The 17,009-nt window shown below is 43.8% G+C and overlaps 1 protein-coding gene across 1 annotated transcript in view; it reads right to left on the reverse strand.

The window, feature by feature from the left end:
• Nucleotides 1-15,794, reverse strand: part of LOC134349421 (serine/threonine-protein phosphatase 2A 55 kDa regulatory subunit B beta isoform) — a 405,433-nt gene extending 389,639 nt beyond the window's left edge. The window contains exon 1 of the mRNA XM_063053700.1: nt 15,680-15,794. Coding sequence (XP_062909770.1) covers nt 15,680-15,743 — 64 coding nt within the window. The 5' untranslated portion in view covers nt 15,744-15,794. The remainder of the gene's footprint in view (nt 1-15,679) is intronic.
• Between the last annotated feature and the right edge of the window lie 1,215 nt (nt 15,795-17,009).

Consider the following 17,009-nt stretch of genomic DNA (forward strand, 5'->3'; position numbering starts at 1 on the left):
CTGTCAAGGTAAACTGCCAAGGATTCGGATGGGGACGGACAAGGAATCTCCAGCACCGGGCTGGGCGAGGCACCAGAACTGGATGAGGACACGAAGCTCAGCCTTGGACAGGGCTGGAACACAGCACCTGGACTTGGTCTTGGAACACAGGAACACAGAGCCTTGGACGTGGACTGGATGCACAGAGCCTAGGATTTGAGCACAGGAACAGGGAACACAGAGTCAGGACCCCTCCTTGGGAACAGGACGTAGTGCCAGGACTCGTACATAGAACACGGACACTAAACACGGGGACACAAAGAGACAGTTCCAAACTCAACGATAAATAGTTCCTTCTCTTGGCGTGGCAAAGCTCCAGTCTCACTCTGGCAGTTGAACTTGACGAGGTTGCAGGCAGAAGAAGGGAGAGGGAAGGGAAAGGAACAGTCCAGCAAAAAAATTCCTGGTTTGCAGAGGTATTTATGTGCCAGACCAAAATGAGAATCAGGTGTCTCAATTAAGGCACCCAACAGAACAAAGGAGAAAACAGGAAAACCCGGAACAAGGATCGATGGACCTGACCATGAACCAAAATGCGGACTTCACGGATCAGACCATGACAGCTGCACTGGTATCAGTTTGGGAATCAGGAACAGAGGTAAAGGTGCCCATTCAGCAGAAGGTTGAGTTGTCTGGTGCAAAAAGAGAAATGCATAGAATGGCGACAATTTGCCTGAACAGTACTGTCATTGCAAATGACAGACTTCAGACATTCCTATACTAAATGGGAAACCCAGCAGGTTTCAAATGAGTCTTGGTGAATATTATGTCACTTCCACTTCATTGCTGGTGCATCAAGAGGACTAGAAGTGTCAATGTACATGGATCTTGTGTATTCTTAAAACAACCATTAGAAAATAAGGCATAGAAACAGTGTTAGGCCATTTGGCCCATTGGGTCTGCTGTGCTATTCCATCATGGTTTATTTATTATTCCCCTCAACCCCATACACATGCCCTCTCTCCATAACCTTTGACACCATTACTAATCACGAACCTATTATCCTCTGCTTTAAATGCTCCCAATGGCTTCGTCTCCATCGCCGTTTATGGCAATGAATTCCACAGATTCGCCATCCTCTGGCTAAAGAAATTCCTCCTCACTTCTGTTCTAAAGGGCTGTCATTTTACTGTGAGGCTGTGCACCCCAGTCCTAGACATCTACTCCACATCCATTCTGTCTAGGTCTTTCAATATTCAAAAGATTTCAGTGAGATCCCTCTCATTCTTCTAAACTCCAGAGAGTACAGGCCTAGAGCTATCAAATGCTGCTTATACATTAGCCCTTTCATTCTCGGACTACGCTTACATGCTGACTACGGTTCTTTGTGGGAATGGGATCAGTTCTCGGGGTTCCACGATCAGTCGTTGTTTTTCAGCATGCCAAAGGCTCGGCATAAGAGTCTGGCTCAGATTTGGAAGCCTAGGATCTCGGGTCTCTGGAGACGGGTGGATCGAGGGTTGGTGTCATGACAGGAGACCTGTGTGTCATTGGGGGAGTCGGGTTATCTGCGACTGTGTGCCTGGAGACCCAGGATCATTGCAGTTTTAAGGCACAGAGCTCGAAAAAAGCGGCATAACGGACTTTTAACATCATAAACCAGTAAGTTATTTATTATGTCTCCCCGCTCACTGGGAAAATGGAAACACCTCTTTCTCCCTTATTAGGGAGAGAGAGAACCTGTGGTATGTCAAATACCGGGTGAAACGTGAAGTCTTTGGGATAATTGCAAGTCTGTGTTTTTGCTATTGCTTTGCTCACATTTGAGTGCTCGGTGGCAGGTGCCGTTGCTTTATTTTGCCGGTGGGGGGAGTGGGAATGGTTGCTTGTTGCCGCTTATGCGCAGGATGGGGGAGCTGGGGGGAGCTTTGGGATTCTAACATTTAACTGTCATTCATTTTTTGGGGCACTCCTCTGCTTTCATGGATGGTTGTGAAGAAAAAGTATTTCAGGATGTATATTCTATACGTTTCTCTGACATTCAATTGTACCTTTGAACCTTTGAATCATTTTCACGAGCTTCCTCTGAACCTTCTCCAATGCCAGTACATCCTTTCTTAGATAAGGGGCCCAAAACATCTCACAATACTCCCAGTACAGTATGATCATTTCTTCTTAAAAGCTCAGCATTGCATTCTTGCTCTTATATTCTAATCCTCTCAAAATGAATGCTAACATTGCATTTGTCTTCCTTACCACCAACTCGACTTACAAGTTAACCTTTAGGGAATCCTGCACAAAGACTCTCAAGTTCCTTTACACCTGATTTTTTAAATTTTAGAAACATAGAAAACCTACAGCACAATACAGGGCCTTCGGCCCACAAAGCTGTGCTGAACATGTCCTTACTGTCCTGTACCCCGTGACGGGAATAAAGAACCAGCAGAGATGGAAAACACTTTGGAGTCCAGTATTGCTATTAACTAATATTTATTAGTAACTACGCAATACAGTAATATAAATGTAGATAAATCAAACAGGTTAGCAATAATTATATAAAAGTGAGTATATCAGTAAGTGTGGAAATATATATGTATGAAAAACCAAGCTTCTTTAAGTCTAGGAGTAAAAAGATACAGTCTTACGATGATGAGTAAAGTTCAGTTCAGTTCAGTTCATAGTATTGAGTTGACTAGTGATGGAGAGAGAGAGAGAGAGGGAGAGATTTGAGTTTTCAGGTGAGCTGATACTGTCGATCTTCTCGTTGTCCTTCAAAATCCTTTAAAAGTCACTGACAGTGACTTTAACAAAGGGGACCGGTTTTCTGTGGTGGAGCTATCCCCCAGGCAAGGGTGGACACATGGACAACTCCCCACCAGTCAACTCCTTTTCCTTCTTTCCACTGCAAGAGCGATGGATTGATCCGCCTGATCGATCCTCCAAAACCCACTTTTCCTGCGGGCACAGCCATGCTCATTCAGTGTCCAGAACATGTGTCTGAGGTCTGTATCATCTGACCTCCCATTTTATCTTCTCGTATTGAGCATCGACTGTCATTCAAATAACTCCTCCTTCCTCTCTCTGTGAAGAAATGCACAAGCAGGCGAACTGTCCTTGAGAAGTGTCAACAACCTGCCGAAAATCATAACATCGAGTGTCCATTAAATAACACCGCCTTCAGTCACCAAAGCAACTTATGAGCTGCTCAGTGCTGTCTCCAACTCCTACTCAGTAGAAATCCAAAGTTACTTCCTGTGCCTTAAAGTGACAGTCCAACCGTTAGTCTTCGTCTCTCTCTTTCCAAAACAACATGTCAGTGCTAAATATCTCTCGCTCTCTCTTTTCAAAAGCACAGTTCATAGGGGTACTTCAGGATCCCGTCACATTACCTCCGAAACTACCCAGGGTTACCCATAGCCCTCTATTTTTCTGAGCTCCATGTACCTGTCCAGGAGTCTCTTAAAGGACCCTATCGTATCTGCCTCCACCACTGTTGCCGGCAGCACATTCCACGCACTCACCACTTTCTACGTAAAAAACTTACCCCTGACATCTCCTCTGTACCTACTTTCAAGCACCTTAAAACTGTGCCCTCTCGTGCTAGCCATTTCAGCCCTGGGGAAAAGCCTCTGACTATCCACATGATCAATGCATCTCATCATCTTATACACCTCTGTCAGGTCATCTCTCATCCTCTGTCACTCCAAGGAAAAAAGGCTGAGTTCACTCAACGTATTCTCATAAGGCATGCTCCCCAATCCAGGCAACATCCTTGTAAATCTCCTCTGCACCCTTTCTATGGTTTCCACATCCTTCCTGCAGTGAGGTGACCAGAACTGAGCACAGTACTCCAAGTGGGGTCTGATCAGGGTCCTATATAGCTGCAACATTACCTCTCAGCTCCTATACTCAATCTCACGAATGATGAAGGCCAATGCACCATATGCTTTCTTAACTACAGAGTCAACCTGCACAGCAGCTTTGAGTGTCCTATGGTCTCGGACCCCAAGATCCCTCTGATCCTCCACACTGCCAAGAGTCTTACCATTAATACTATATTCTGTCATCATATTTGACTTACCAAAATGAACCACCTCACACATATCTGGGTTAAGCTCCATCTGCCACTTCTCAGCCCAGTTTTGCATCCTATCGATCTCCTGCTGTAACCTCTGACAGCCCTCTACACTATCCACAACACCCTCAACCTTTGTATCATCAGCCAATTTACTAACCCGTACCTCCACTTCTTCATCCAGGTCATTTATAAAAATCACGAAGAGTAGGGGTCCCAGAACAGATACCTGAGGAACACCACTGGTGACCGATCTATTTTAGAAAATAGTCAATGCCTTTATTCATTCTACCAAGGTGCAGGACCATAGGGACTAAAGAATCGTACAATATATGTTGATCTCAGAGCGCCCTGGAGGACAGTGATGATCAAACAAAAACAGCTTGCATTGATATCATTCCTCTAATGCAGCAACATACCAAAATTACTTCATAGGAACATTAATCGGGCAGAATTTGGCAGTAGTCAGAGAAAATGATATAGGAGCTTGATCTTGAGTAGACATTTTCAAAAGTGGAGCAAAGTGGTTCAGACTAAATTCAGTGGTGAGGAAGGGGCTGTCGTGGAGGAGTTCAGAGTTTAGTCTGAATAAATATCTTTGTAATATAAGTTCACAAGTTCTACAGTGGACTGCTAGGCTCTTGCTTTTATCCCTGTTCGTGTGGTATGGATTTGACAGGCCACATTTCCACATGCCTGATGGATCTGTTTAATTTACTATATGGAGGAGTGTGCCTCCTCTTTCCTGCAGGACTCGAAGAGAATCTTACTTGATAGGTTCTCTGCCTATTGAGCACCACAGTTAACAGACAGAAAGCAACACATAGAGAAAAGGGAACAGACAAACAGGATTTGTATTGGTCTTGTTTTCCATCTCTTTCCTCAGGCTTGTTCTGGCTTCATATTTGATTTTGTTAGGATATTAATTCTGGGGGTTAGGTGTTGCTGCTGGGAGTTATGTTGCTAATGTTAAAGCATTGCGAAGCTGATACTGAAGGTGGATGCTGGATGTTGGGTCTTGTCTCTGAGTGCTGAGTTGTTGGTGCTTAACGTTGGGACATTGGGGTGTTGATGCTGGAGGGTTGGATGCTGGTGCTGGGTGTTGGGCCATTGCTGCTGGGCTTTGAGATGTTGGTGTTGGGTGATAGGTCACTGCTGCTCGGTGCTGTGACATTAGTGCTGAGGGTTGGGCCTCAATGCTGGGGATTTTGGCCACTGGTGCTGGGGGTCAGGAGCTTGGACCTGGTGTTAGAACATTTGTGATAGGGTTGGGATCTTTTCCACTTTAGGTGTATGATCCAGTCTGACCACACTCTAAGTCAGGCAAGTGCTCATGGCTGATAACAGTCACCTCACTCACAGCTCAAGTGAGAGATTTCCAGCATTTGCAGATTTTCTTGCATCTAGTGTCAGTGCTGGCCAGGCAGTCCTGGACTCAGGGTAATACAAGATCTGACCTTGGATAGTGATCACCCAACCAGAAAAATTAACTTGCACAAAAACCACCATTCCTACGTAATTGCCAAGTTTTCCTTCCGAAATATAGAACATAGAACATAGAACAGAGAATAGTACAGCACAGTACAGGCCCTTCGGCCCATAATGTTGTGCCGACCCTCAAACCCTGCCTCCCATATAAGCCCCCACCTTAAATTCCTCCATATACCTGTCTAGTAGTCTCTTAAACTTCACTAGTGTATCTGCCTCCACCACTGACTCAGGCAGTGCATTCCACGCACCAACCACTCTCTGAGTAAAGAACCTTCCTCTAATATCCCCCTTGAACTTCCCACCCCTTACCTTAAAGCCATGTCCTCTTGTATTGAGCAGCATCCTGGTAAATCTCCTCTGTACCCTTTCCAATGCTTCCACATCCTTCCTATAGTGAGGTGACCAGAACTGGACACAGTACTCCAAGTGTGGCCTAACCAGAGTTTTATAGAGCTGCATCATTACACCGTGACTCTTAAACTCTATCCCTCGACTTATGAAAGCTAACATCCCATAAGCTTTCTTAACTACCCTATCCACCTGTGAGGCAACTTTCAAGGATCTGTGGATATGTACCCCCAGGTCCCTCTGCTCCTCCACACTACCAAGTATCCTGCCATTTACTTTGTACTCTGCCTTGAAGTTTGTCCTTCCAAAGTGTACCACCTCACACTTCTCTGGGTTGAACTCCATCTGCCACTTCTCAGCCCACTTCTGCATCCTATCAATGTCTCTCTGCAATCTTCAACAATCCTCTACACTATCTACAACACCACCAACCCTTGTGTCGTCTGCAAACTTGCCAACCCACCGTTCTACCCCCACATCCAGGTTGTTAATAAAAATCACGAAAAGTAGAGGTCCCAGAACAGATCCTTGTGGTACACCACTAGTCACAATCCTCCAAGCTGAATGTACTCCCTCCACCATGACCTTCTGCCTTCTGCAGGCAAGCCAATTCTGAATCCACCTGGCCAAACTTCCCTGGATCCCATGCCTTCTAACTTTCTGAATAAGCCTACCATGTGAAACCTTATCAATATCTTAAGGATTACCACCAAATGGAGGTTTAATTGGATATATTCTGTCACTATATGCTTATTCAAAAGTGATTGATTCCATGATGATGAATGAGATCCAATACAGAATATGATGAAATATCACAATCCATCTGGTATACAGCTACCAATTACATAAGGCCTCAGCAGACTGCAGCTGGAGTATTGTGTACAGCTTTGGACTATTTAATCATAAAAAGGATTTACTTGCCATAGAAGGAATGCAAAGAAGATTGATTCATCTTCTTAATGAATGGCAGGTTTGTCGTATGAGGAGGAATTACTATCACAAATTCCATCATGTTCAGAAGAATGAGTAAAAATGTACAGAACGCTTACAGAGTTCAACAGGGTGAGTGCAGGGAAGAGCCATCTCCTGGCTGAGAGTCTGGTGTCATGGATCACTCTCTCCAAATAAGGATATTTGGGACTAAAATGAAGAAAAAATTCTTCATGCAGGGGCTGGAGGTTCACAGGTTGAAGTCCTCATCTGGAGCAGGGTCAACTTTGAGGGCATTAGGCTGGGGTCAACAGAGTGAGACAACTTAATGGAACACTTGGCAAGTGGGAAGCTTTAAAAGGGTCATTACATGAGGCAGAATATTCCTTTTAGGGTGAATGGTTGGCATGCAAAGTTCAAGGAAGCCTGGCTGATGAGAGGTTAGGCAAAGCCCCTGTCTTAAATAAAATGCAAGTGTCTATCAGTTTTAGGAAACTGGGTACAAATAAATCCCTCAACAAATATAAGAAGTTTAAGAGCAGGATTAAGAGGGCATTGAGATGTACTTGGCAAGCATGGTTAAAGATAATCCATAAGAGGTTTTTCAGTTATGTTAACAGTAAAAGGGTGACTAGGTCTTATTAAAAACCCAAGGCGTCTAAAGTTGGAACCTCAGGAGATGGCTGAGATTTTTAACATTCTTCGTCCTGACGAAGGGTCTCGGCCTGAAACGTCGACTGCGCCTCTTCCTATAGATGCTGCCTGGCCTGCTGCGTTCACCAGCAACTTTGATGTATGTTGCTTTTTTTTAACATTTATTTGTTCTTTGTGGTTACTAAGGAGATATTATGGATGCCAAGGAAATGACAGCAACAAATAGTAAGATTTTGGAATATATGCATATTATGAGGAAAGATATATTTGCATCTTTCAAAGGCATGGGGGGTGGGGGGAGGTGTAAATCCCCAAGACTTAACCAGAGGAAAAAAAATTGCAGAGGCTCTTGCAGAAATATTTGCTTCATCATTAGCCACTGGGGAAGTTCCAGAAGACTGAAGGGTGGCTAATTTTATTCCATTGTTCAGAAAAGGTAGCAAGTACAGACCAAAGAACTTCCAGCCTGTGAACAACTTCATATGTAGGGAAATTACTGGAGGGAATTCTGAGAGACAAGATCTACCACCACTTGGGCAGTCAAGGCATGATTAGGGATAGTGTGGTTTTGTGCATGGGAGGTCACGTTTAATGATTCTTTTGCAGCTTTTTTGAAGGGAGGGCAGTTGATGTTAGCTATATGAACTTTAATAAGGCCTTTGACAAAGTTTGCATGGCAGGCTGATCTGGAATGTTAGGTTGCATAGGATTTAGGTGAGCTACCAAGGTATATTCAGAATTGGCTCAATGATGGTTAATTGGCTCAACTGATTCTTCAACTGGAAGCCTGTGACTAGTGAGGTGTCCCAGAGGTCAGGACTTCTGGGTTTAGCACATTTAGCAAACAACTTTAGCCACCAATCTTCAAATCTAAATATAAATTGTAGATTTAATTTTAAATGTTATTCTGAGCAATAGGTGTCTGAAAGCCTTGAATCGCTGACCAGACAGACTAGGAAATAGGCACTTAACTGAATGTCTATATATGCATGAATCCAATCAATATCCCATTGTATGGATATAACAGTAATTAACACTTGTGTGTGATGGTGGGAAGATACGCGCATTTTAAACCGTTCCATGTGCAACCCTCTCACCAGGGCTTGTATATAAACTTGGCTCATGAGCTAACTCTGCCCACAGCCACGTGACTCGGTGGTGAGAAGGCTGCCTTTCATAAGCAATACATGTCTAGGGTCAGTATGATTTGGGGTTCAACCAAGCAGGAGCGTCGGAATTTTCCAATTAAAGGAACCTTGATTTGAGCGAATGCTGTGTAAATACTGTACGTACACTGTTGTTGGTAGCCCAGAAATGACAGACCTTACACAAGCATAAGATTATAATTAAAGTATGTTTACCAATTTCCAACTTTATGAAGCAGTTAACAGAGAAAAAAGATAGAAGAGCTCACTATAGTTAAACCAGTCTAACTGCACACACAAATGTTGGAGCTCATTTCTGTAGCAGCTGGGAGTAGCTTTACTCATGGTGTTGAATTCTCCTCACCAACCACAGGCAGAACTTCCTTTCTTGGAACCCTTCACCTCAGAAAGCACACCTTGGGATCCTCCAGGTGTCTTCCCCGGTGCTCTTCTCTCAGCACCTCTCACCAAAAGACCCCAAACCAGACTACTGTCCTTCAGAAAACTTTTCCCACCTAGGTATCGAGAATGTTCTATGCCATCTCACTCCTGACTGGCTTGCACAACATTCCTAAGCTGGACAACATAGCTCCTTATCTTTAACTGAAAACATTTGTACTAGCAGGACACACTACTTTTACAGAAAACTGCTATAATAAAATACCTCATGGCGTAACAGTAGAAATCTGAACCAGGGCATTACACTCTCCCCCCACCAAAATTAGTCATGTCCTCATGACTTTGGAACTTACTAAACCATTAGTAATAACACAGTATTCAAATGAAGTTTATTATTTTTAGGACGTCCAATCCATTTGTAAATGGCAGTAACATATCTCACTACTGGGACAGATGTAACATTCTGTTACTCCCAGTGCATCATATGACAGCCTATCAGGGAGTTTCCCGACTCTGAGACCTTCTGATCTCATTGTCAGCTTCTTCAGCCTCAGGCACTTCCTGTGACTGTTCCTGTTCACTTGGAGATGGTTCCTCCTGTCTATCACTCATACCTTGCAGCGACTCAGGCCCCTGGTCACCTGACTGAAGCAACACACACAAAAATTGCTGGTGAATGCAGCAGGCTAGGCAGCATCTATAAGAAGAGGTACAATCGACATTTCGGACCAAGACCTTTCGTCAGGACTAACTGAAAGAAGAGATAGTAAGAGATTTGAAAGTGGGAGGGAGAGGGGGAGATCTGATATGATAGGAGAATTCAGGAGGGGGAGGGATGCTTTCTCAGCTTCATCCCCAATTATATTGGAGCCCAGTTTCCCCTCACATCTTCCTTCCACGGGTAGTCCTCCCAATTACATCTGAGTCAGGGCTGGGAGATTCAGAAATCTCTTCATCAATTCTTGGGAAGTTTGCATAAGTTAAAGCATATCACACTCCCATTTCCTCATCCTCTGAGTCTGTACAGTACTCAGTGGCTGGTCCCTCTTCTGGTCTTTCCACTGAAATCGCACTATTGCCAGCTGGTTGTTTTACTGTTCTCCTTCTGTGCAGACTTCTCCTACTAAATGTAGGTTCCATGTCAACACACACTGCCTGTCTTAGGGGTAGAGGGTGATTCCAATGGAGAATTTTGACAGGACCATTCCCATCCTTCAACTTCACCCGGACAACTGGCAAATTTGGCATCTGGCTCTCCACTATGTAAGTTGTATATACCGAGCAGTCAGCCAACATATGTTTCCCTGGTAGCCCTAAATTCCTTATTAAAACTCTGTCTCCAGGCATCAGTTAAGATAATCTAATCTTTTGATCATATCTCCTTGTTTCCTTGGTTTTACTTGGTAACAGAAACCTCTGCCAGCTCATAAGCTTTTTGTATTTCTTTCTTCATGTCAGACACATATTTGCCTGCTGTGGCAAGCCTTCACCACTGGTTCCAAGACAGAGATCTACAGGTAATCTTGCTTTGCATCCAAATATCAAATAGTATAGTAAGTAACCAACAGGTTCACTCTGTGTACAGTTGTAGCAGTGGACCAAATGCCCAATATGCTGACTCCACTTGTTCTTTTTGTTGGCATCCAGGGTTCCAAGCATGTCTAGCAATGTCCAGTTGAACTTTTCAGGCTGAGGATCAACTTGAGGGTGATTTGGCATGGTCATTGATTTCTTCACTCAAAGCATGCACAGTAACTTATATATGAGCTGACTCACAAAATCCCTTCCCTGATCACTGTGTATCCTTCTTGGAGGCCATAACAAACAAAATACTTCTCCCATAACACCCGAGTCATCACGAAGTGACTTTAGTACTTCTCAGGCAAAACAAGTCAAGTCAAGTTTATTGTCATTTCGACCATAAGCTGCTGGTACCGTACACAGTAAAAACGAAACAACGTTCCTCCAGGACCCCGGTGCTACATGAAACAACACAAAACTACACTAGACTATGTGAGACAGCACAAGGCTACACTAGACTACGTAAAACAACATAAAAACTACACTAGACTACAGACCTGCACAGGACTACATAAAGTGCACAAAACAGTGCAGTACAATAATTAATAAACAAGACAATAGACACAGTAGAGGACAAATTACAATATAATAATAAATGATGTAGATGTCAGTCTAGACTCTGAGTATTGAGGAGTCTGATGGCTTGGGGGAAGAAACTGTTGCACAGTCTGGTCGTGAGAGCCCGAATGCTTTGGTACCTTTTGCCAGATGGCAGGAGGGAGAAGAGTTTATGTGAGGGGTGCGTGGGGTCCTTCACAATACTGTTAGCTTTGCGGGTGCAGCGTGTAGTGTATATGTCTGTAATAGCAGGAAGAGAAACCAACTGGGAACATTGGGTTCTGCCTGGAGGAGACGTGCCCCTGTAAAAGACTTTACTCCTCAACTCCAGTATGTCCCATTCCCTCATCAGTAGGGGTATGGTAGGGTGTTTTGTCTTCTCATGCTGAGGCATATGCCTTTGACCACAGATGACCAAATGGCACCTATACAAGGGTCATCTCGCTGGGCTGCTGCCAATTCTGCAGGACTCAAGGCAGACGATGGCTTCATATCCAGAGTGGTATGGCTTGTGGAATGGCACGACCAGAAGCTCACAAATGATCCACAGCTCTACCATGCTATAATCTTGCCTCCGATTTCCCCAATGTGGAAAAGTGGCACTTTGCTTTAACACCAGAGGCAGGAACACTCTCCCATTCTCCATCCATTTTCCAGCAGTTCATGCGAACATCAGGGCAATGTATCTGCATCATTGTTCCAACTCCCCAGCAACACTTCTGGCTGAAATCATAAGCAGGCAAGCCGTCAACCAGCGATGACCCTGTGGCATCCAACTTCGCCAAGGTCAGGATATAGGTCAATGGGTTGTTGTCCATCCTCACTTTGAATTTGGCACCATATAGATAGTCACTTAACTTATCCACCACAGCCATTTCAATGCCAGAAACTCCAATTTGTACATAGGGTAGCTTTGTTCAGATGGTAACAGACTGGCTGATGAAAGCAACAGGGCTCAAACCTTTACCCTTGGTCTTGATATTGAACGCTGCCTAAACCCCCATGGCTGGTGTCTGTATGCAGTATATATGGCAACTGAGGGTTTGCAAAGACCTGCACGGGTGCTTTAGTCAGCAACTCTTTCAGCACTAAAAGACCTCTTCACATTTTTCATCCCATCTTTCCCCGAAAGTCTCTGATGGACTAAGAAAACCCTTGCCGCCTTGTCCTTTCATCTCCTCCCTCTCTTCTCCATGGGAGAGTAACCACACAGAAGCTGACTAAAAGGGTGGCTTACCTTGGAGTAGTCCTTCACGGATCTCCAGTAGTACCCTCAGAATCCGAGGAATGAACGTAGGGCACTCACATTCTTGGGCCTTGACCTCTAATTTGGATGGCCTCCTGTGAGATTATGGGTTCTACATAATTGATTAACTTCTTACAGAACTGGCACTTGTCCAGTGAAGTTTTTTAATCCTTCAGCTTTCAGGTAGTCTCCACCTTCAGTAGCCTCATCTCATGTTCCTCCACTGTAGACCCGAGCAGTATGAGATGATCCAAGTACACCATTACCTCAAGCAAGTTCATGCCCCCAGCAGTCTTCTCTATGACATGTTGAAAAGTACCCGGTGCTCCTGATATGCCTTGGGGCATTGTTTCAAACTAAAGAATCCAAGTGCACATATTATGCGGTCTTCTCTTTACCAGCTTCACTCATGGGTATCTGATAATACCAACTCCTTAGATCCAACATACTGAACCATTTTGCTCCACTCAGGCAGGCCAGAGCATCCTCACTCCATGGAACAGTATATTGGTCTGGAATGGTACATCTGTTCAGTGTTCAGTAATCAACACACATTCATACCTTCCCATTCTTCTTCCTCAACACCCATATGGGTGATGTATATAATCCCAGCTTCCTTCAGTTTCAGCAGGTGCTGCTGGACATCTTCCACCTCTGCTGGTGCAAACCGTTGAGACCTCTCTGAAAGGGGTGTCCTCTGTCACTCTAATCATGCGGCAAGTACTCTTGGAGCAACCCACATCAAATTTGTCAGTAGAAAAGATATCTCTGAGCTTCAGCATCTTTTCAGTTGGTCTCCTTTTCCATTCCTCGGGTACTGGGGAGTCACCAAAGTTGAATGATTTTCCTGTTAACTTTCCCTATCCAGAAGACTGTCTCTCTCCCTGTTTTCTCACTGGAAACTAGACATTACTCTCTCTGGGAAAAGATGTGGTATAAGCTTCCCATTTCTGTCGGTAACCTCTCTCTCCAAGGTGTTCCTGACAATCACTGTCATCTGTTTACATACACAGCTGAAGGTTTCTGCATTTCAGGTCTCACCAGCACTCCAGCAGATAAACGTGATTCTTCTTCATGATCCTCTGGGGCATCCGCCAAGAGGGCCTCAGTATCAGGTATTCCAAGGAATTCCTGGTTTCCTGTCACTCTAGCTACCTCCGCAGGATATAGTCTGCCTCTTTGAAGATTTTTCTGATTCCTCCTCCCTGTTCTTTGCTTATTGCCTTTGTTTTTCAAGGATGCAACATGCTAACAACAGGTTCTGCTGAAGCTCCTTTCAGCATTCTATCTAGAAGAACATAGTAGCTCATAACATCTACAAATTATCTTAAATGAAAACTGAAAATAATGGAAAATACTTTTCCCCAATCAGATGGCAAAAATGGGAAGACAAACAGTTGACTTTTCAGTTCAATGAGCTTCAATAGAACTAGGTATCTTTCTGGGGTCAGGATTATTTGGTCACAGTGATTTAAAAAGCTAGTACATGGGCAGTCCTGTCAAATGTATATAGCCAGATTTGCACTATATATACATATAATACTGTAATCATAAACCAATTACCAATTCTACTCTGCAGCCTGGCCAAGCTCAGCGTTAGGCTGATATTGTCATCTGCAGCTACCTTACCATCAGCTCTGAACCAAAGATGTTGCACATACTGTATACCGGGACCCCCACCATCAAGGAGCTGTTTCATGTCCCTTCCTTCCTCTGCTCAAAGGAGTCGAGGGGTGGTTTATAAACACAAAGGGTACCATCTTTCCTAAAATTAAATTAGTACTACTTTTAATGCATTTAGTACAGATGGATGCTTCTCTTTCCTCACATGTCTACATGGGGACATCCTGCTGCTCTGTCAGCAGCCGGCATGATGGAGTGCCTTGTGCAAATTTTCAGGTGTCATCTGAGGCTCAGATTTGCACTACCACCTTGGAGTTAAAGCATCAAGTGTTTGGCCCAATACCAGAAAGATGAGCAGGAAATTGAGGTGAGCACAGCAGTGTAGCATAAGGAAAGGCTGGTTGAGTCATTAACCAACAAGAAGGGGGTACAGGCTCCTGAAGGCACACACTCAACGACTCAAAAACAGCTTCTTCCCCTTGGCCATCTGATTTCTGACTGGACATTGAAGCCATGGAACACTGCCTCACTACTTTTTTATTTCTGTTTTTGCACTATAAAATTAATATATATCAATTTACTGGCCCAGGCACTTCAACCTATTTTGTTCATCCGATCCAGGATGCTTTCGAGCCTTGTAGAGCCTTCCAACTAAAAGTTTTTCAGAAAGATCAAGATGGCAGCAGATATCACTTGGCAAAACCAGCGACAATAGTTTATAACTTTTGCGATTCTGTTAAATGGGCACCAGTAAAAACAATGCCAGCAGACTACTAAGTGATACAAAAGATACACACTTCACAGCCAAGCTTTGCCCTTGTTTAGGGTCCACTTTGTTACACCACAACATAGAGATGAGCAAGATCTGTGGCTGCACAGGACCTTAGCAAAATTTCATCCTTGTTGAGCTCCTAGAACCAGGTGTACTTGTCAACTAGACATTGACAATCAAGTCCAAAAATCTTTTATGGTTTGCATGGCACATGGACACCTAAAAGTTTTGAACGAAGTTCTTTAGTCAACAAATATCTGGAGACAAAAGAGTCCAAGGGGTTGATGTTCTCACATTTATAATGTATTTGGACAAACTCTTGAATTGCCAAGGCTTAGAAGGCTATGGATAAAGTGCTGATAATTACAATTAGTACAGATGGGCACTTCATGGTTGGCGTGGACATAGTGGGTCCAAGAGCCTGTTTGAGTGCTGTCTGACAATGACAAATACATTACAATTAATTAATGATACCTTAGGGCAGATTGAATGTCAGATCAATGTAAATTTCTGATAGCTGGCATACTCTGAAGGCAAAAGGGTCTGCTTCTGTCCGATGTGACTCTATAGCCCTCAGCTGTCAGTGAACTCTGCAAGAATCTGACCCTGTGCTCAACAATTACAGAGCCAGTCATTTATTTACATTGCTGTGTGCTATGTAAATAAATTGTTTCATTAATCTTGTTTTAGATACAAAGTAAAGCCACTACAAGTATGTAAACATTAAGAGAAGAACAGAAGTATGTAATGGTCTCATAAAAGCTAAGACAAAGGAATTAATAATAAGACAGAACCACTGAGTTTTTCACCATCATTTGATAAGGTTCCCTATGCAAAGGCTCAATCAGAAAGTAATGAGGCACGGATTCCAAGGCGACCTTGCTTTGAGGATCCAGAATTGGCTTGACCACAGAAGGCAAAAGGTGGTTGTAGATTGTTCATCTCCTGCACGGAGGACGGTGACCAGTGGTGTTCCACAGGGATCTGTTCTGGGACGCCTCCTCCTTGTGATTTTTATAAATGACCTGGATGAGGAAGTAGAAGGGTGGGTTAGTAAGTTTGCTGATGACACAAAAGTTGGGGGTGTTGTGGATAGTGTGAAGAGTTGTCAGAGGTTACAGCGGGACACTGATAGGATGCAGAACTGAGAAATGGACTGAGAAGTGGCAGATGGAGTTCAACCCAGATACGTGTGAAGTGGTTCATTTTGGTAGGTCAAATTTGAAGACAGAATATAATACAAATGGTAAGACTCTTGGCAGTGTGGAGGATCAGCGAGATTTTAGGGTCCTTGTCCATAGTATACACAAAGCTGCTGCGCAGGTCGACAGTGTTGTTAAGAAGGCGTATGGTGTGTTGGGCTTCATCTACTGTGGGATTGAATTCAAGAGCCATGAGGTAATGAGGTCAGACCCCACTTGGAGTACTGTGTTCAGTTCTGGTCACCTCATTACAGGAAGGATGTGGATACTAACAAGAGAGAACAGAGGAGATTTACATGGATGTTGCCAGGATTGGAGAGCATGCCTTAGGAGAATAGGTTGAGTGAATTTGGCCTTTTCTCTTTGGAGCATTGGAGGATGGGAGGTGACTTGATAGAAATGTATAAGATGATGAGAGGCAGTGATCGTGTGGATAGCCAGAGGCTTCTTTCTAGGGTTGAAATGGCTAACATGAGGGGGCATAGTTTTAAGGTGCTTGGAAGTAGATGTAAGGGGGATGTCGGGTAAATTTTTCACACAGAGAGTAGTGGGTGTGTGGAATGCATGGCCAGCAAAAGTGGTGTAGGCAGATACAGTAGGGTCTTTAAGAGACTCTTAGATAGGTATATGGAGCTTCGAAAAATAGAGGGCTATGCGGTAGGGAAATTCTAGGCAGCTGCTGGAGTTGGTTATATGGGGTCAGCACAATATTGTGGTATAAAGGACCAGTAATGTGTTGCAGATTTCTATGTTTTCTATGTCACCAGGAGAAGAGTATTAAGTAACCTAATATCCCTCTGGAGAAGATGGCTTGTGTCCTGTGGTTGCAGAGAAAGAAGTTACTGAAAATATTCAACATATTAGGGAGCTGTCATCTTCAAAATGCACTTGATTTGGGATAGGTTCAGATAGATTGGAAAACAGTAAATATAACAGGTGTTTAAGAAAGAAGGAAGGGAGAAAACAAGGAAGAACAGGCTAATTAGTCCGATATTGTCAGGGAAAT

This window comes from Mobula hypostoma, chromosome 7 (assembly GCF_963921235.1).
Source record: "Mobula hypostoma chromosome 7, sMobHyp1.1, whole genome shotgun sequence".
Classification (NCBI taxonomy): Eukaryota; Metazoa; Chordata; class Chondrichthyes; order Myliobatiformes; family Myliobatidae; genus Mobula; species Mobula hypostoma.